General features: G+C 41.6%; 1 protein-coding gene across 1 annotated transcript in view; it reads right to left on the bottom strand.

The window, feature by feature from the left end:
- Positions 1–1,887: 1,887 nt before the first annotated feature.
- Positions 1,888–21,036, bottom strand: part of PLCXD3 (phosphatidylinositol specific phospholipase C X domain containing 3) — a 95,806-nt gene continuing 76,657 nt past the window's right edge. The window contains exon 3 of the mRNA XM_040090410.2: positions 1,888–9,314. Coding sequence (XP_039946344.1) covers positions 9,158–9,314 — 157 coding nt within the window. The 3' untranslated portion in view covers positions 1,888–9,157. The remainder of the gene's footprint in view (positions 9,315–21,036) is intronic.

The raw sequence follows: 21,036 nt of genomic DNA, 5'->3' as shown, positions 1-21,036 counted from the left end.
AGAAGACTTTGGAAGCCTTCATCAAAGACCCCTGAACTGGGCAGGCACAAGCACAGGGCAGAAGAACTCTCCAATAACCATGTGTTCATGCAATGTCAATTAGTTCTAGCGCATATGTGATGATGTTGCAGTGACACAGTGATACTAAGGGATACTTACTGTATAAATAAACCACAGCACTTGATAAGGGTGGGTGAGTTAGGTGGAGAAATCCCCCTCACCTCCAGCACTGCAATAAACAAATACCTGCTTTATGGACACCTGTCTATGGGGTTTCATTTCCAGGCTATTTTTGGGCATCAAGGGTATGAAATGCTACTGGACACTGGAACAACTGGGCCTTTCAAGATTGCAGGAAGCTTCTGTGGGCATATTCCTTTGCCAGCCCCACCCCCACATCCCCCTGCCCCTTCCCAGCAGGGATGCCTGTAGAGTACATCCAGCCTGAACACTTGTTATTGGATGTGAGTAAAAGCACTAGGAGCCATCATGCTAAACTCAACCCCGTGTTTGACGTCCCTTCCAGCTGGCCAGCTCCTGCTGCAATTTGTGCCAGCTCCCACATGCTCTAGTCCAGCAGCACTGCACTGTCAAGACCTTCAGAGTTTTACTTCTCTGTGTGCAGGTTGGCTAGCTTTTCATAACTGTATGAAAAATTGGTATCACTTCCAGCATTTTAAAGAAGAGATAGAAGCTTTGTTGATTGATACTGATCCAAACTAAAGGCTACATTTACTGTTTAGTAACCACTTTAGCAATGGTGAAAATTTATTCTGTGTACCGATCAATTAACATGCTCCTGTTGGTAAGACAGTACCCGTGGGGTAGGAAGAAGTGGGAAGATATTTTAAGCAGCAGGCAAATTTAATTCATGGGTTTCTGCAGGGAGTCACTGAGAGACTTGCTCATCATTCATGGCCTCTTCTACTGCAGCCTTGCAGCCGGCACCTGGCTTCTTGCCTTCACCTGGGCCAAGTGAGAGGTCACAAAGAGCAGGAGGCCACTGCACTTGGGCTGATTTTGCCTGTGACACAGTAGAAGAAATGAGCAATAGAAGTCTGTCCTGGAAAACAAAATTTCTGGCCTTGCTAGGAAGATAAGGTAACCCAAACCCTAAACCTCAAGCTTCTGCCATGCAGAAAGACTTTAAGCTTTTAACATGCCACACCCAACTTCTGCAGGACGCCGAGCTGCTGGTGCTGCTCCTGCTTACAGAGCACTCTTGCCAAGAAGTTGCCTGTGCCCCCTTCTGAGGAGGGGTCCCACACCCCCCAGGAGACACCAGGGAGAAGCTGGAGAGACTCACCTCCTTACTGGTATGTCCTGGAGCCAGACTTGGGGCAGCAGACCGTCTGCTTCACTGCACCTGCAGGCCAGGGGCGTGTGTTTGCCACGACAGTGGGCAGTGCTCACCGCGGGCAGCCGTGTGCGAGGGTGCAGGGGACCACGAGACAGACTGGCAGAAGTGCCGTCCCCTGTGTGCAAGATACCGCCGGTGGCATGAGCCAGCAGGCTGCACCACCGGGCCTTGTGCTTTGCTGCTTGAAGCAAACTGGGGCTGCAGAATCCCACAGGGGAAAAGAGGTAGCCAGGAGCCTGCTGTGCCCCTGGCAGCATGGACGGATCACAGCATCCTGTGGTATTGAAGGGTCCCCGTAACAGCCAAGTGGAAAGGACACTCCCAGAGCAATGCCGTCATGGGGCAGTACATGTACACCCCTACCATAACAGCACAGCCTGTGTCTAATTTATGGCTCCACCCCATAACCCCAAAGCCTCCTACATGAAAAGCCTTAAATGAAGCAATGAAGCGATCAAACAAGATTACAGGTACCAGAGCTTTATTAGATGTTTCACTGGATACAAAGAAACTGGATTTTATATTACTTTTTTTTTTTTTTTTTTAAACTTTAAATACACATTCTTGTCATAAAAATTCACATTTGCTATACAGAACTGTAGGCATTTTTTAACACAACATTTATTAAAGTACCATTAAACAGATCCTAAAACGAGAAGGTGCAGCTCTGTGAACCTTTGTGGGCACAACACACAGGGAGCTCCATGTTCTCAGTGTTACACAATCAACCTTCCCACCAAAAGGGAGATAAGTCATTCGAATGCATTAATGCTCACTGGGAATAATAAGGCTTCTGTACAGAGACCCTGAACAGTATCAGGAGGCAGTGTGGCAATAACACGCTTATAATCATCACCTAGATGATACTAAACTACTGATGACTGAGGCAGTCAAAAACCTAACTGTCCTGGCAAGCCCACATAAGTTTTCTTTTTCCTTTTACAATTGTAGTTTTAACCATGTATTTTTATTTTCAGTAACAGTAATTACATATAGCTCCAGGATTCTGCTTTAAGGATTCACACTTCACAGCAGAACTAATTGCAGGAACTGAGGAATTTTTTCCAATCAAATTGATCTTTGTAGGACCAAAGGAAGAGATTAGTACATGCCATCGGACTGCAGAAACAAAAATCCCTAAGTGCACCTCCCTCTGAGGAGATACTCAATGGCCAAGGTGACGTGTGTATGTAACTTGGAGTGTGGAGATAAACCGTCCTGGGACATCAGATGAGGCCTACTACCAGCATTTAGCCCCATACAAATAACATCTTATACTACCATGTAGACTGCTATGATATACTGAAGCTGACAAATATCTAATATTCACAGCTGGTAGGTGAAGGTGCATGCAGAAGTCAGATTATCAGCACTGAGCAGAGGCAAAGGAGAGAAGTGGGAAGATGTTGAATTTTAACTGGACAACTGAAAAGGCTCTGAAATCAGACTTGTGGTTACCTTCAGTCACTGTTCAGGTGGATCTGACTGAAGCTGACCTCATCCCAACTGTGCTGCTCATGTGCAGACACCCTACTCCAACCAGCCAGGCACAAGGTGGACACTCTGTGTTTAGTTAGTACTTCTTTCCTAGTTACTCTTGGCATCAGGTGCCTTAAACTATGAAGGGAAAGCTAGACCTAGCTGTGGAAATAGTACAGGAGTCATACTTGTAGGCAATGTAGAGATTCCCAAGCAGGTCCAGCAGAGGGAATAATTACAGGTTGTTGTTGTTGTTGGGGTTTTTTTAAGCTCCCATGATTCCTGAAAACAGAATGCTGTATGTGGGCAGGCCAGGCCATGCTGATCAGCCTTTGGCATTCACAATTTATACATAAGGAGGTGGTTTTTTTTCTTTTTTCCTTTTCTTTCTTTTTGATAGGTCCAACCTACACTGGAGAAAAGTTCGAAGCTCTTCCTGCAAATTTAAAGCTATGTTCCAACACAGGACATGAGCAATATTGCATAGCATCCAGGCACTTCCTTAAAGCCAGGATATCCCCATCCTCCTATCATGACTATATTCCAGAAGATGAATTTTAGGCCACTCAATTACATGATCACAATTCCTGCCGACATCGGCAGGAGTTGTGTGTGCGCAGAAGCGATTGGATCTGTAACACACTGGAAACCATGCCTTTGCCACCTTGTACAGTCAAGGCAGTTTATCAGGCAAACTTCCTATTCTTTATTTACAAATCTGTAAGTGAGCTCCAAGTAACTCCAAGTTTAACTCCTTCGTGCCAGAAAGTGAGGGAGTCAGCTCTATGGACAACCCTTGGTAACATCTGAAATAGAACTGATAATTAGGAGATTTAACAATAATGCATTAAGGCAGGTCACATAACTGCCCTTTTCCTTTAGGATTAATTATTATTTCCTTGTACACTGTAGACAATCCATAATCCCATTTATACACATACCTACGAAACAGTAGCACAGTAAAAAACTAAATAGACCACTGAACTCCAAATACTCGTAATCAATACATTACACATACTATACAGAATATTTTAACCTCATCATTGGGTAAACACATATAATTCAGAACAACATTGACTGTATGTAACACAGAAGCAACCACTGAGATATGGCAAATACATCATACACGATTAGCTTTTACTTCACTGAAAAGGAATTTAGAACTTTGAAATGGTGTTACTTGAACTCTTGAAATCACCAAATGGCCTAATCAATTGCTAATAACTAGTGCTTCATATGCTAAATTGAGGATAAACAGCACTGGAACTGTGTTTTTAGGGCACCCTGCTTTTAAAATATATTTTTCAAATATATTTTTTTAAATTTTGTGGAATTAAGCTCCACAACTTTAAATTTAATTTGCAACACAGCCTATAATTACTACATAGTGACTATCTGCTCACTCTCATCTCAGGGTAAAGGCTTAGTACTACTTTGAAGTTAGTAGAAACTGTCTAGATTTGTATCACTATGACAGAAAGATTAAGCCCAGCATACAGGATCATACATTCCCTCTCAACCATGCATGCATATATATTTATATACACATACATGTGTACACTTAAAAGAATGTTTTGAAATGGCAGGACCTACAAAACCGATAATGTACCCAACAGCAAAATAATGCAAATAACCCATTAGTTCTAAAACTACGCTCCTGTGGTCTGATTCCAATTTACTCCTCACTATACAATGCAGGAATTGCACTCCAGGAATCACCTCGTGTTTGGATTGCATTTTGGCAGGTTAGATCAGTACGGAACAAAGATGTCTCAGCACGTGCAAACTGAAAAATGGAGCCAGGTGGGTTTACAGAGCTGAGACATTCCGTGTGTGCAGCACAGTCACCATTTTTCAGGTATGGGTGAAAAGAAAGGATCAAGTAATTACATTATACTGCCAGAAGACAACAGCATCCGATGTATACATGATGAACATAGGGAGGGGGATAATAAGCAGAAGAAGTGAAAAAATGTTTTGGCAGTGAATGACATGACAGTTTGTGTTAGTAAATGCTTATACGGATGAATAGTGTAGACAGGTATTTTTCCTTAATGGGCTGATTGAAACTAATTTCTCATGCAAGATTTCTCATAATACATGTGAAGAAACCTTCCAAGTCAATGGGATCAGAATAACATGTCTGACCCAACCCTGCAAGGACATATCTGGTTGAAATCAAAGACAATTTTAGCTGCATATGGGTGGCAAAACTGGGCTCTTGAATGGTCCAGTTGTGCTGCATAGTACTTTCTGGCTTGTTCTTTTTTTGGCAAGATCCCCGAACAACATCAACAGGGAGTGCATCTCTATCAGGACTTACAGTTTTAGGCCCTCACAGATGAAATCTTCAGAAGAGCATGGATAGTATATCCCCACATGCACTTTTATCTTTTAATAATTAAGGCAAGTTTGTTTAATTGTTCCTACCATAAAGTGCTGTGCTTCTCCAATAGAAAGATCAACAGCTAAATGAGAACTTTTTTTTTTAACCAGAATTTAACATTTTGCTAGTATTCTTCCCCATTAATGGACAAATGATACAATTTGTCTATTATTGTTTCTTGTCAGAGGATTTTTTTTTTTTTTTTTGCTTTGCTTTTATTTTCTATTTATTTCCAAAGGAGAATTAGAATAAAACTGACACTAAGCAAACATTTCTTAACAACGCTAACAAACTCTAGATAGCTCTATACTTACTCATATATACAGGCACACACACATACACTTTTTAAAATACAGCAAAGCATTTGCCTTGAGTACACCTCTGAGCAAGTGAAAAGCCTGCTGCATCTGGTGTGTGTTTGAGCAGGGGTACCAGCAGAAACCTGGTGTCGATGCTCTCAGATGTAAGAGAATTTCAACCAGAGTAAAAACAAAACAAAACAAAACAAAAACAACCCCCCCCAAACCAACCAAACAAACAAAAAAACCACCTCAACCCAACCAACCAAACAAACAAATAACCAACTAATTTTCCCTCCACCCAAGGATTCGGATCACTTTACTGTATTAGAAGGACAGATTAACTCTTTTGACCATATTTAAGCAGATTAAGGATCATAGGAGGAGTCTGGAAGCAACCAACTCCATCTACGTGGAAAAAAGCATTTCACACCATACTGCCAATAAATAAGCAAGCATTTTCACATTTCTGTGTAGGACACCCACATAGGTGTGGGTTCAAAAATTTATTTTCATGTTTCATTTTATATGTTTGTTACATAAATTTTACTTGGAGGCCCTGTGGAAACCAGAAATAAAGTCTATCAAGCCAACTTGATGGCTGAGTTGTGGTTGAAAGCATTAAAGTCATATCTCTTGTTCAACAAAAGCATGACTTGTGACTCTAGGTAAATTTTTGACATAGTCTGGGTGAAGTTTTGATGCCATAAAAAAACCTAACTAGCTTAGATGCCTGGGATTTCACTGGGGATGACTTGTAGAGTCCCAACCTGTACAGAAGAGAATGCTGCTGAAAGAGCTATCACAACTTCCTAACAGCTGCAAGGGGTTTCTTTCAAACAATTTTATAGTATTCCTGTCCAGAACCCCAAAAATCATTATGCAAGTGTGCAAGGATGTCTGTGTTATACACATATATTTAAATGTATCATTATACTACACACACCCTTAAATTATTCTTTAGTCCACATTGACATGTGCATACACTTTTTCCAAGGCACCCTCTCAGTACAAAATAGCAGAAAGTGTTCTTTTCCTTCCAGTCCCTAAAACAAAGCCAAGAAACCCCCCATAATGCTTGTTACCCATCTGTTCAATATGACCATTTCTGAATTTCTAAACTGATGGGATATAAGTCATCGTCATCTTATAGAAAATAGCAATGGACTGTATGATGCAATTCTTTCTTCTCACTCAACCATAAGTTCTAGTAATATCAAAAGAAATTTGACCTTAATTCTATCCCATAAAACCCTGCAATATTTCAAAGTGCATTTCCTTGTAAGATGTTATAGAATCTATTGTTTTGTACAGATGAGATGTTTTACTTTCCAAAGTTGTGTACTTGTGTACTGATGTGTCCAGAAGATAGGACTGCCTGTATTTTATCCAGTTAGGTGTCACACAGTTGCAACGCTCTCATTTTATAAATTACTACATTTTCTATTTACTTTTTAAATATGTTTCTCTAAAATTATGATGATCAGTGATTTTGTTGCTGGAACAGTGACATTCAGTAGATTTTCAATCTTGTGTTATGTGGTGTTATATCCCACAGACAATTTAAGGACTGTAGAGTACTGCTATTAGCTAGAATTGAACTACTACACTCTTCAGTACAGGAACTTTTCGCCGATGAAACTGGCACTGATTTTCTGTAATCAGTGGAAAAGTGTTCTGTTCATAGCTGCCTTAAAGAGAAGCTTATACTGCACCTGTTTCAAGTGCAGTTTCAGTCTTGCAGAAATCGGGTTTCCACCACGGGACAAAATGCTGCACATCCTAGAGTACGCACAACTCACTTACCTTATGCTCAATCCATGCTAAACACAGATGTTTTCCTATTCAATCCAATGGATATGGGATCAGGCTCTTACATAAGATTAATCCTGGGAAGAAATGGTGCAAAGCTGGCCTAACTGTGTTCCTGCTGGAACCAGTTTTTCCAGGGAAAATATGTACCAGCAGCTGTCCCGTAGAGGTTCATATTATGACAAGTGTTATTTGATATTTTCATTAATGACATAGATGAAGGAATCAAGTGCACCCTCAGCAAATTTGCAGGTAACACCGAGCTGAGTGGTGCTGTTGACACACCTCAAGAATGGGATGCCATCCAGAGGGACCTGGACTAGCTTGAGAAGTGGGTCCATGGGAATTTCATATGGTTTAACAAAAATGCACAGGCAGCCCCCGGTATCAGCACAGGCTGGGCATGAACAGACCCAGAGCACCCCTGCCCAGAAGATCTTGAGGGTGCTGCTGGGTGAGAGGCTGGACATGCCCTGGCCATGGCACTCACAGCCCAGAGAGCCAAACGTGTCCTGGGCTGCATCTAGAGCCCCATGGGCAGCAGGGGAGGGAGGGGATTCTGCCCCTCTGCTCTGCTCTGCTCTGCTCTGCTGAGACCCACCCGGAGCACTGCAGCCAGAGCTGGGGTCCCAGCAGAAAAAGGACAAGGACCCATTGGAGTAAGTCCAGAGGAGGCCAGGAAGTTGATTAGAGGGATGGAGAACCTCTCCTATGAGGAAAAGCTGAGAGAATTGGGATTGTTAAGTCTGGAGAAGAGAAGGCTTTGGGATGACCTAATGTGGGCCATCCAGTACCCAATGGGAGAACACAAGAAAGGTGGAGGAGACTTTTTACAAGGTCATGCAGTGACAGACAAGGGGGAATGGCTTCAAACTGAGGGTAGATTTAGATTAGATATTAGGAAAAAATTCTTTGCTGCGAGGGTGATGAGGCACTAGAATGTGTTGCCAAGAGAAGTTGTGGATGCCTCATGCCTGCAAGCATGTAAAGCCAGGCTGGATGGAGCTCTGAGCAACCTGGTCTAGTGAAAAGCATCCTGCCGGTGGCCAGGGTGTTGGAACTAGATGATCTTTAAGGATCCAGCCCAGGCCATTCTGTGATTACAGAGTTAGGCCCGTATCACATACTTGCTGGCTTGACCTGCGGCAGACACGTAGGAAAACCCCATTCTGAGAATGAAAAAGCAAGCAGGATTTTGTCTATGCTTTGTGCAAGCTACACAATACATCACGTTTACTGTCCACTGATTATGGTACATAACACATTACATTTACTGTCCACTGATTATGCATGTTTTGGAAGCATGACTTTGGATTTACATCACAAAGGCATTTAAACCTGCAGCTCAGTGATGAATATGATCAGTTGGACCACCTAACAGATGAAATGTAGCAGCTTAAATTTTCGTGCCAGATACACTGTCCTCAGTCTCCTGGTGCAATGCTCACACCGTTGGGAATCCTGCTGTGAGCAGGAAGAGGACAGTATATACATCCCCTTGCTTTGAAAACAACAAATTTCTTGGCACTGTTCATAACCACAGAAGACACATGAATCACATTTGGTACCTCATGGAGAACCTGTAAATGGCCTTCTTTTATCAAACACTGTAAACATGTTTAGTTTTGCTCTTCACATTAAACACAAATATGAAAAATGATCATGAATGATGAAAACATTTCCCTTATGCCCACCCACTGAAGCCCTAAACTCCTTAGTGTGTTACGAGAAGATGAATGTTTTACAATATAATCCTTTTAGAATACAATCCATTTTTTTTTTCCAAATTCTGAATAATGCAACACACATATCACAGTACTATCAAGTAGTGTCATCTTCACCTTCATCCATAGAATAGTTGAGCTTTATGACTGTGCTGATAAAGTCACCAAGTTCTACAAAATCTGCAGTGATAATATTCACACCACTTTCTCCTGCTTTCTGAGTTCGGACCCACTCCATCATTGCAGGAAGAGCCCTAAGGAGAAAAGAGGAACAATAATTACTCATAAATCAGTGAGACAAATGCATCAAGATAGATTTTACCAGCAGTGTCTCCCATTGCTCTTACTTGGTTCCTAAGGGAAAGAAACCAAGTGAGACCAGACACAGATTGCTTCTCAAGCTTTTTAAAAACTCTTTTTATTTTCATTCTTTGGGGAAATAATATGTTGATTGCACTTCAACTTCTCAGTAGAAAAGACTGGAAGGAAGATCATGCAGGCTTAGCATAATTATTGATTTTGCCTAAGCACAAGGAAAAATTGGACCATGGACCAGATACTTTTTAATATCATCTGGCCAAATGACTCCAAGGGAATTGCTTATGGAAAAGTAAGTAAGAGAGAACTCAAGCTATTTGCAAAGCATGTTTGAAACACTCAAGGAAATGCTGAAAATAGTATTCTGAGGAACACAGAAACAATCATGATTCCTACAGTATAAGTACAGCATATACTTTCCAAAAACCAAAAACTCTTTCTTCACCAGTACTGATACCCAAGACATAAATTAATTAGACTTAATAATAAACCAGTGGTTGGTAACTGAAATAGAAAGCACCATAATCATATCAACTCCTTTCTAAGATGGAAGATTTTAATTATGTCAGATCCTTAGCATAGGAATACAGGAGTCTAAATGATATCCACCTAACAGTGTTTCTGAGTATAAAGAAAATTTTATGACATTTTTCTATGAAAATACAAGCTAAAAATCACAAGAAATATCTCTGAGAAAAATAAAAGGCTCCTTAGGTCTGCTGAGGCTGTCAAGCAGCAAAATCCAGTTTTTAGAAGAAAGAAGTTAACAAAGTTCAAAAAAATAAGGTACACATTTTTCAGAGAAAGGTAATTTTTCAGAGAAAGGGTAATTGACCATTGGTACAAAATCCCAATGACTGTGACAAATTCTGCGGCACTCTGAGTCTTTAAATCAAGCCTGTGTATCGTACCAAAATTGTACTCTTGGTCAACTGCAAGCTGCTGAGTTAAATAAAAGAATCTAAGGTCTGAGCAGGGCTGCAGTCAGTTTAGATGAACATTGTGTACTCCGTTTGCTCTAAGAGCTATAAATCTGTGATTTCCCCTAAATCAGCATGTTGTGCAGCCTTGTACACAAATACGAGGTACATGGAAAATTTTGGTCTGACGGTAATTTAAGTGAAGGTGAACATGTTCAACCTATATCTTCTCTCAAAAGCTTTAGGAAAACAGATGAAAAGAAAAGAGAATTATTAGCAGACAGTGATTGTACTTATCAGTGGCTACTAGAATCAGTCAGTTTTAAAAATAATTTAAAACCTAATAAAACCCAAGCAGCTAAAATTTTTCCTCTCTATGATTTCACAGGAGAATACCAAGGTTTTATTTCACCAAAATGTACTTGAATCTACTATGGGATCTACATATCAGCAATACATTTTATTTCAGTCATTGATTCAGTATGACTGAAGCACTTGTACGTATGAACACCAGCTCATAAAACCAAATTCAAGCATTCTGCTGTTTATGAACCCAGCCAGCACCTTTAGATGAAAAATTTGTGTAATCCTGAAAAGCTGAACTCTGTTGAAATTTGTCAGGTCACAGATCAGGTGTTAAATACGCGGCAGTGCCTGGACTGGTTGAAAAGCTCTGCAAGCAACCAAAACCAGAACAGATCTAAGAAGAACAGCATAGACCACCAAGGTGACAAAAGACAGCTCAGTAAACTCCACTGCATCTTCACATATGAAAGGTACTGCTGAACTCTGCACAGAGATATAAGGTTGCACTTAAGAGATGGCAGTATGTTGCTTTTGTATTTAATACCACCCTGTTTAAGCCCAAAGAGTTACAGGTTTAAAGGTAAACTGATTCATTGCAGGCCCTCCCTCCCTCCCTTCCCTCCCTCCCTCCCTTCCCTTCCCTCCCTTCCCTCCCTCCCTCCCTTCCCTTCCCTCCCTTCCCTCCCCTCCCTTCCTTCCTCCCTCCCTCCCTCCCTCCCTCCCTCCCTCCCTCCCTTCCTTCCTTCCTTCCTTCCTTCCTTCCTTCCTTCCTTCCTTCCTTCCATCCTTCCTTCCTTCCTTCCTTCCTTCCTTCCTTCCTTCCTTCCTTCCTTCCTTCCTTCCTTCCTTCCTTCCTTCCTTCCTTCCTTCCTTCCTTCCTTCCTTCCTTCCTTCCTTCCTTCCTTCCTTCCTTCCTTCCTTCCTTCCTTCCTTCCTTCCTTCCTTCCTTCCTTCCTTCCTTCCTTCCTTCCTTCCTTCCTTCCTTCCTTCCTTCCTTCCTTCCTTCCTTCCTTCCTTCCTTCCTTCCTTCCTTCCTTCCTCCCTTCCTCCCTTCCTCCCTTCCTCCCTCCCTCCCTCCCTCCCTCCCTTCCTCCCTTCCTCCCTTCCACTCCCCCTTGAGGCATAATTAATTTATTTTGGTGTCTTTTACTTGTTATGAAGCTGGTTCTGATGTAATTCTTTCTTCACACCATACAGTTTGCCATCCATACTCTTACCCATATTGACCAAAATACTATTTTCATTTTGCTAATGTGTTCTTAGTAATTCAGACTCCACCAGACAGTCATGCCTCCTTTTGATTAGTGCTTTATCCTAAAGTCAGCCTGCCTTGCCATTTCATCCACAGTTGGCTTGGTTAGTTGAATGGGTTATTTCTGTTTTACTGCTATTTCACACAGGACACAGTTGCGTGATCCTCTGCTTATATGTAAATTGCTAGATAAAGTCACAGAAATCTTTTGTTCATGAGACTAGAGAGCATTTCAGGATAAGTCAGAAATGAATCTCATTATCAAACAAAAAGCTTATTTGCATAGCAAAGCCAAGTAACACAATCCTATTAAAAAAAGATAGAAGAAAATATTCTACTGACCTTAAAGATTTGATGTAGGCTCTGTAGCTCTGTTTATAAAAGAAGTTAATACAAAAACCATACAGATCATCTCTTCCCCATGTGCCATCTTGAGAGTGGATTACACCAATGACTTTAAGAAACCACACATTGCTCAGTTTCAGCATGTATGTCAAAATCTCACAATAATTATTACAATAAGCCTGCTTTAATATTCCTCGGGGTGCCTTTGTGGTAGCAGTACAAACCTTGTTAACCTTGCCTTGTAACTTCCAAATTGTGCCTCAAACTAGTGACTGTTCTAGGGTTTTAGTCAGGTGAACAAACCACCTACAAAAGCCCAGTATGTACCATGGTCTACATAGATATTTTTATGTGGTTCCCTGTCAGACATGGGGGAAGCTTCTAGGAACTTCTCAAAGAAGCCACCCCTGAAGCACCTCCCCTACCAAAACCATGCCCCGTAAACTCAATCCATCTTGCTGAGTTGCTAACAAATGATTTTATGCATGAGCATATACACAGAAGCCTCTCAGCCTGCAAACCCTAAGAGCATGACTTATTTCTGTGTTGGGCAGGTCCTGGCTCTCCTATGGAGGATATCTGTGCTTTAGGGTGCCTCTCACAGCTGGTACAGTCCAGCCCTTATGGCCACAGTCCCAGTTCTCACAAGGAATCATTTCTAAACCCTACAGGTTCCGAAGCCGCCACGTAACCCAGAGCCACAGGCACAGAAGGTGCTGCTTGTCTTTGCATAGAGCCAGGGAGGAGAGTGGGTGTGTTCCTCCACAAAATCTGTGCCAGGAGAAAGAGAGGAGTCCTCTTCTCTTACCTCACTTCCTGGGGCACTGTTTTCATCCTGCTGCAGCTCCTCTGGCCTGGGTTGTAGTTGGCCAGATCTGACCTTGCCAGGCCAGTGCAGCACTGCCCCTCAAACGAGCATCTGAAACCAGCTGATTTTTCCACATCCCTGGTGGAAGCAGAGGGGTTATAATAGCACCAGTAGTGTAGGGAGAGCAAAGACACAAGGCTGGTGGGCTTGAATACTGGCAGGGAAGAAGGTGAATGATGTGTTATCTCAGTTTGACTGTGGATTGAGATCAGTAATCTTGGTGATAAATTTTCTAGCCTGAAGGAATATGTAGAGTATCCCATTTCTTTTCACTAACTTGGAGCTAGGAGGTACCAGACAGCAGCCCCTCATTGCCAGGATGGTGGGAGTAAACCCTGTGACTGATTGATGTGGAAGGATCTCTTGTGGTCCAGCCCCAGCCACCACCACAGCACCTCCACATGAGAAGGCAGATCCACCACCCGTGATGCCACCAGCCTTCTGGAGCAGCATTTCCACCTGCCAAAGACTGCATGAGAAGGGGGAAAGTAGAGAAGAACTAGGTAGTAGGGGTGGTAGCACCTACCTATGCTGGACAATGCAAAGTCACACAGAGATCCTTGATATGGCTGTATTTCTTCTGAGACCTAAGCTTTTATCTCAGGGGACACCTCACTAGGTCAATCAGAGGTACTCATAATTTGGGCATGACCTGGGTACCAAGATGGTTCACACCATGGCTGCAAGCATGTCTTACACCAACACTTCCAGCCTTTTTTTTTTTTTTTTTTTTTTTTTTTTTTTTTTTTTTTTTTTTTTTTTTTTTTGAGGAGCTGTGTACTTTCTCATATAGCATTGCTACAGTAATTTTCATTTACAACACAGTAAAAATCTAGACTCAGCTTTGACACTTATTTTATTACCTCTATTTACTTTGTTCTGCTTGCTTTCAGAAATGTGCACATATTTATTTTTAAGTTTTTCTCTTCTTTCAGGAACCATTTTCTGATGCATTAGAGGGGATCTGCTGAGAAGTACTGATCTCAACTGCAAAACAAGCATAGCCCTTTTTAAAGTTACAAAATATTCAAGACCTCTTCTCACTTTTTTTAATCTATGAAAGCTCTCAAGTGACTTCAATGGCATTGAATTTTGTTTAAAAAATAATAATTAAGCATTCAAGATGCTTCAGTTCAAGCAGTAAAATCGTGAGTCCCATTAAAAGCTTTCAGAAAGAAAATGTCACCTAATTAGTTGTATTAAGACTTGCTTTTAAAAAACTATTCTTAGGCTATTTTAGTTCAGAAAGAGGGTTGTTTATTTGGTTTTTTTAATGCCTGAGTCATGAAAGCCTGACAATGTGACAGAAGACTAATGACAGCAGTGCTGTAAGACAGGACCTCCCGTGGCGAGGCGGAACAGCCATTCCTCTCTGCAGAGCTTTCATAGGAGAGGAGAAGGAAAAGCAACTTCACAAACACAAAACAGAACAGCTATTCACTATTTAATGAGAGTTTGATCACTAAAGGCGGAGAACAGGCTTTCTTCTGGAGTGCAGGGAGTCAGTACAACCTAATCCTCAGTGAGAAATTATTCCCATTCACAGGGTGTGATGCTGCTGAGCATTAAGTGCCCATTCCCAGTAACACCAGAGAGAATTGCAGCAGGTCTCCATGCTCTGGGTAAAGTGACGCGGCATTTCTTCCCTCTCCAGTGAAGCACACACCCTGCTCCCTGCAGCATTTTGCAAATAGGTGTTACTGCTGAACCAAACCAGCTCCCCACTGCAGGAGGCTGTGCTTATACAAGCCTGACTCAGAGTCCCTACATTCCTTCATTTCCTCCAGTCTCCATTCAATTTTACCTCTGTCTGCAACACCACATAACTTAGCATATGCTCACCTTGGCTTTTCAAGGTTGCTGAGAATTCATTGCTCCAGTGGGAGCAGTGGATTTCCCATGTGTCACTGAAGCATGAAAATCACGACTGGAAAGAACTTTGAAAAGTCATCCAAGTTCATCCAGCCCATCTTGAACAGGATCAACCTTTCTGTGTATTCTGAGCACCCCTATACAGATATCTTTACACATCCTCATTAGCTTCAGCTGGAGTATCCAGAAATAATGGCATTGTAGCATGCTGTTGAAGAGTGTTACCATGCCCTCAACTCTGCTTCTGCAAAAGATTTATTCTGCACCTGTAAAAAAGTTCCCCTGCAAAGGATGAGCCTTAGGTACCATTCCACACTACCTCATTCTACCATAATTTTCTCTGCAGCAAAACTACTTTAAAAGGTCCTCCTCTTTTATATGCTAGCCATTTGTTTCCACTCCCTGATCAAAATTTACAATTCTCTCAGTTGTGCTAATAGACCTGTAGAGACAAAATAAATACAGCACATGGAAATGGTCTGAACTAACAGGAGCAAAACAAGTGGTTTTGCTCTCCCTCTGTCCCTGATTCATTGACAAGTTTTGGGTTGTAACAGGTCCTTGCTAACTGAAAAGTGACAAACAAGGAACAAATGAACCGAAGCACAGAGATTTACATGACCTCAGCATAAAAAGGCTGGAAAGGAACGCCTCAGATGCACTTCCACTTCCACACCTCTTGGATCCTCTTTAGGCAGCAGTAGCATAGTCATAAAATTGGCACCACCAAGGTCTGACTGACTCAAACCAGAAAATCTTGGCATCATTGAGTGGCAATTTCTTTCCCTGGATCCTGAGTGGACATTACTGCATGTGAGCTGCCATGTAGCGAGAACTACCTATGTTATTATTTAACAACCTTGAATTTATTCTTCTGGAAAACTTGTCCGTAATTTGGTCATCTTCAATTGCTTTATACAATTTGGAAATGCATCTATTCAAATGACACAGACAAGTATGTACAGTCAGATGCATCTTTTAATGTAATTACCTTAGCAGCATACTCTACAGAATCAGCGGCCAGATGTCTTCCTTCTCAGATTGAACTGGTGTTGGCTTTCTGGGTTTCATTTATAAAGGGAGCCAGAAATTAGCTCGAAAGGAATATTCCTGCCCTCCCTTCAAAAAATCTTTCAGCTGAATTTGTTAAATATACATCTTGTACAAAAATGCAATGGGATATTTAATAGCAGCAAATAGGTGGTTTCTGGAGGTAATTAATGTTCAAAATCCCATTTTTCCCTTATTCCCCATTTTTAGCCACTGCATCTAAAGCATTAACTAATAGCATTAGGAATGCAGGCAGCAGGAAAAGAACTCAGTGGATCCCATAGTATAAAAGATCTCATTAAGGAGACAATTCTAGTATTTTGGCTGCTCTCTTGGTTAATGCAGTAGGGAATTGAAGTGGCAAAGATAGAGCTAAAAGTATGAGCTGCTGCCATACAAATCATGGTGTTTAGCTTTTACATTATGACTGAAAAATGCCTGTAAAACATGTAGTTACGCTTGTAAGGGAAATACACGCTAGCCAAAGGATTTAAAGGAAGAGTACTACTTGTTGTGTGGATGTCTCTGTTCAAAGGTTGGTCTTCCTCAGTGACTCAGCAGATCAAATTAGACAAGCTCATCAACTGCCTCTCTAACCTGGAGTAACCTGGAGTTGTGCACAGCATTTGACATGGTCATGATAACCTTGTCTCTAAATTGAAGAGACATAGATTTGGTGGATGGATCACTTGGTGGATAAGGAGTTGGCTGGATAGTCACACTTCAAGAGCTATGGTCAATGGCCTAATGTCAGGTGGAAAGCTGGGTCAAGTGGTGTTCTCCAAGGGTTGGTATTGGGACTGGTGCTGTTTAATGTCTTTGTGGGTCACATAGACAGTGGGACTGAGGGCTGCCTCAGCAAGTTTGCTGATGGCACTGAGCTGTGCAGGGCAGTGAACACACTGGAGGGAAGGGATGGCATCCAGGGGGCCCTTGACAGGCTTGAGAGGCAGGTCTGTGCAAACCTCATGAAGTTCAAGGTCAAATGCAAGGTTCTACTCATGGGTCAGGGCAACCCCCAGGCTGGGAGCTAATGGGATTGAGAGAAGTCCTGCAGGGATGCACATGGGGATGTTGGTGATTGAGAAGCTCAACATGACCCAGGAATCTGCACTTGCAGCCCGGAAAGCCAACCCAGGCTGCATCCAGGGCAATGTAGCCAGAAGGCTGGAGGAGGGGATTCTGCCCCTCAGCTCCACTGGTGAGAAACCCCACCTGGACTGCTGCATCCAGGTCTGGAGCCACCAGAATAAAAAGGTAATGGACCTTGGAGTAAGTCCAGAGGAGGCCATGAAGATGATGGGCTGAAGCAGAAGGCTGGAGTACCTCTTCTATGAACATTGTCTGAGAGAATTGGGATTGTTCTGCACAAAGGGAAGGCTTTAGGGAGACCATACAGCATGTTCCAGTACCTAAATGAGGCCTACAGGGAAGCTGAAGTGGGATTCAAGTGGGATTCTTCACAAGGGCATGGAGTGACAGGATATGACCAGTGGCTTCAAACTGAAAAAGAACAGGTTTAAATTAGATGTTAGGAAGCAATTTTTTACCATGAGGCACCAAAACAGAGAAGTCACGGATGCCCCATACCTGGAAGTGTTCGAGTCCAGCTTGGATGGGGCTTTGAGCAACCAAATTTAGTGCAAGATGTCCCTGCCCATGGCCGGGGGCTGGCATGGGATGACCTTTTAAAGGTCTCTTAAAATACAAACTATTCTATGACTCTGTGTTAATCAGTTATCTGTTTGGAGATCACAGAGTGGAGCTCAGGGAGGTCAGAGTGGTGTTCAGTCATCATTTCTTTCAACCTCTTGTAGCACAAACACAAAGCTTGAACACTCATTAACACAGGTCCCTGGATGAGGCATATTTTATCTGTGTGAGACAGTTGGTCCTGCTCCCAATTCCACACAGAAATCTGGGTGTTAAAGAAATATTAAAAAAATCACATAAATGACAATATGCATGGGATATGGAAACTGGAATTGGAACTTATTCCACTATCTTTGAAACAGAAAACCTCTACTTTACTGAAGAAAATATCACCAATCAAAAGAAGAGCTGCAAGTTTGGGATCCCGTACTCCACCATCTTCTAGTTCTTTAAAAAAAGAGTTATGATTTATTCATACAACCATTACACTTGAATCCCTGTGTTAAAGCATCCAAATCAGGTGTTAGAATCTGATAGCAGAGCTGGAACTCCTTTGTCACAGATATACGTTGTAGCCAGTACCAGACCATTCACAGCCGAGATTTCCTCCACCAGATTCAGCCAAGCGTTTTGTCTTCTCCAAGAGTTGCCACCATGTGTTATCTGGAACCTTTGAAAGAGCTGTCCTGCTGAAGAACTTATTTGGGTTCTTGAGGTATAGAACTGTTCAGCTACTCCACATTTCAGAGTTTCACTTGCTGCTGCTGGTTCATCTTCTTGTTACAAAATTAACGTGCTTGAAAATGTAAAATTTGAATGATTCAATAAAGAAGATAGATTTAGGGAGGAAAAAAAATAGAAGGTAGCACATAGATGAAATACTCTGAAATTTAATGTGGAGAATAATGAAAGAGAATCTACCACATTAAAGGAGAAGAGGTGATTTTTACAAGCATTTAGCCCTGCCCAGAACCTTGGAACACAGATGAATTAGCAGAGGAATTATGAAAAGCCCACTTTTGAGTAACAGGAAAAGTTAGTAAAAAGGTATGTAACATTAGCAGAGAAAGCAGAGCAGCACAAGAAAACTTGTGAAAAAAAAAGAAACTTTTGACTGCCAGCACTATTCCTCTGTGGTACTACTTGTAACAGAATTTCACATTGCACAGTTTCCACTGAAATCGTTACTACAACAAATCTAAATTACTTAAGTAAATAGAAAAAATATGGATTTGTTTTAGCAGACTAATAGTGTAGCCTGAAAAACCATTTTTTCCTGCAGATACCTTGAAAGGAAAGTGAATCTCACAAATATTTGAATTCTTTGTTATTGAATACAGAGACAACCAAAAAGTAAAAATCTGCAGGCGATTGTTTGCCATAGTACTTTATTCAGTATATTCCACAATATGTTATTCAGACAGACATATGCAGAGTAATTCATATGGAAGGCAAAGTTGAAAAATACAAGGAAAATAACCATATTCAAGTAAGAGAAAGTTGCAGTAAAGCGATGCATCTTATGGTGTTCCCAGGAGTTTAATACTTTTTTACTGTTTAGAATAGAGGTGAAAATCTGCTTTGTTCATGAAACATTCAGCAAACAGATTACAACAAGCAATCCACCTAACAAAGTTTAAATGGAAAATTATAAGAGAAAGAATTACCTCCAAAGAAGGGAAATAGTAGTTTTTCATCCCTACTGCTATTTGGACAGCAAGAAGCAAAGAATATAATAAGGGTTTCAGGCAGCACATCCAAGTAACAGAAATTGGGCATAATTGCAGCTCTGATTTGAATGATGTTGTGATTAAAACAAGTCAGAAAATTAGATGGTGGAAACAAAATGACATAGGAACACACAGTTTTTCAGTTAATTAAAAGTATATTAAATGTGTAGCTCATATTCAGCATAGCAAATTAAACATTCTTTTCTCACTCTTTGGTCTCTTAAAACTGTCAAAACACTTCAATATTTTTAAAATACTAACATAGAAAATATCACACGTATACGTTTTCTTACATATTTTTCTCATATACAACTAGTCTTCAAGTTTTTCCCCATTTCACAAATAGAATCAACAACATTCACAATTCTGTTTTCCCAGCACATTTCATTTAGCACACAAACTCCTCTCTGTGGTACCTCTCTACACCTGAGGCATCACTTCTGCTTCTGGATGTCTCTCTTTTTTGCTTCACCAAGTCTTCATCTGCAAGGCTAGCTTTATCATTTCCCTTGCAAGGTGTGTACCAAATGGATTCACAGCACATATAATAAAGATGCTTATTTCACTGCTGCCATGGCCACCTCTAGTGCTGTGGTCCCCCACAACCCCAGCTTGGCACCTGGACCACAGGTACACACCTATTAACTCCTCCACAAAAACTGCTTCATCTCACCACAGAGAAGGACCAAGCTGCTTATTATAATTTATACATTTTCTGGCTTATAACTCTGGACTCCCACAGCTAAACCATCTTTGTTAATCAGCTGGATCCCAGAGGCACTATCCTCCTAAATGGCATCCTGGGCATTGCTGTGAATCATTTACCAGGAGCAGCCTTCCCAGAGCTATTCCTTATTCCTTCTACATAACTTTCCTCACAACCTAGAATTAACAAGCCCAAAGCATTCATATGATAAACCCTTTACAATGCCAATTATAATTATCCAAAATACAGTACCCAGGAGATATTACAAAATAGTCACTATTTTACTGTAAGAAATGTTTGTCCTAGATACAGCTGGTGGAGACAGGCTCTCTAGGTTATCCTTCTGCCAAGGTGGTCCCACATCAGGGGGTCAGGGGAATTGTGCCCCTAACACAGACTCCTCTGACTTCTCAATTACCAGTGGGGTCATGAATGCAAGAGCACCTCTTTCCCCATCACCAGATGGGAGTCCCCATCCCATGTCTCAAGACTAGAGTTCTCCCAGGGCTCCCACAAGCAGATAAGGGGGGAGCAGAACACAGTGAGGTCCTGTCCTCCTGTGTCCAGTGACAAAGCAAGTGCCATGGACAAGACTATGCATAGCTGCCTTTGGTAAGGCAGGTTAGCAGCCATGACATTCTCCTGTAGAATGGGGACTGGGAGAAACTTGGTAACTAGTGATCTCTGCTCCTCTTTCAAAAGCTGATGGAGCTCATCTTAAAAGCAGTCACTTTTCTCACTTCTACTTTTCCAGCTAGACAACTTCAATGTAGGGAGCCCTTCTCTCATTTCCAGTTTAAATTTATTTACTCAGTGTATACTTGTTGCTCTTGTAAGAATGCTGGCCCTTGTCCTGAACTGTTTTCCCTCACTGGTATTTATTCCCATGATATTTACAGAGAGTAGGTAATCACAGAACCTCTCAGGATTCACTGTGTCTCAATGTCTTCAGCAAT

The sequence above is a fragment of the Hirundo rustica genome, chromosome Z, assembly GCF_015227805.2.
Source record: "Hirundo rustica isolate bHirRus1 chromosome Z, bHirRus1.pri.v3, whole genome shotgun sequence".
NCBI lineage: Eukaryota > Metazoa > Chordata > Aves > Passeriformes > Hirundinidae > Hirundo > Hirundo rustica.
This window is presented reverse-complemented; position numbering and strand designations above follow the sequence as displayed.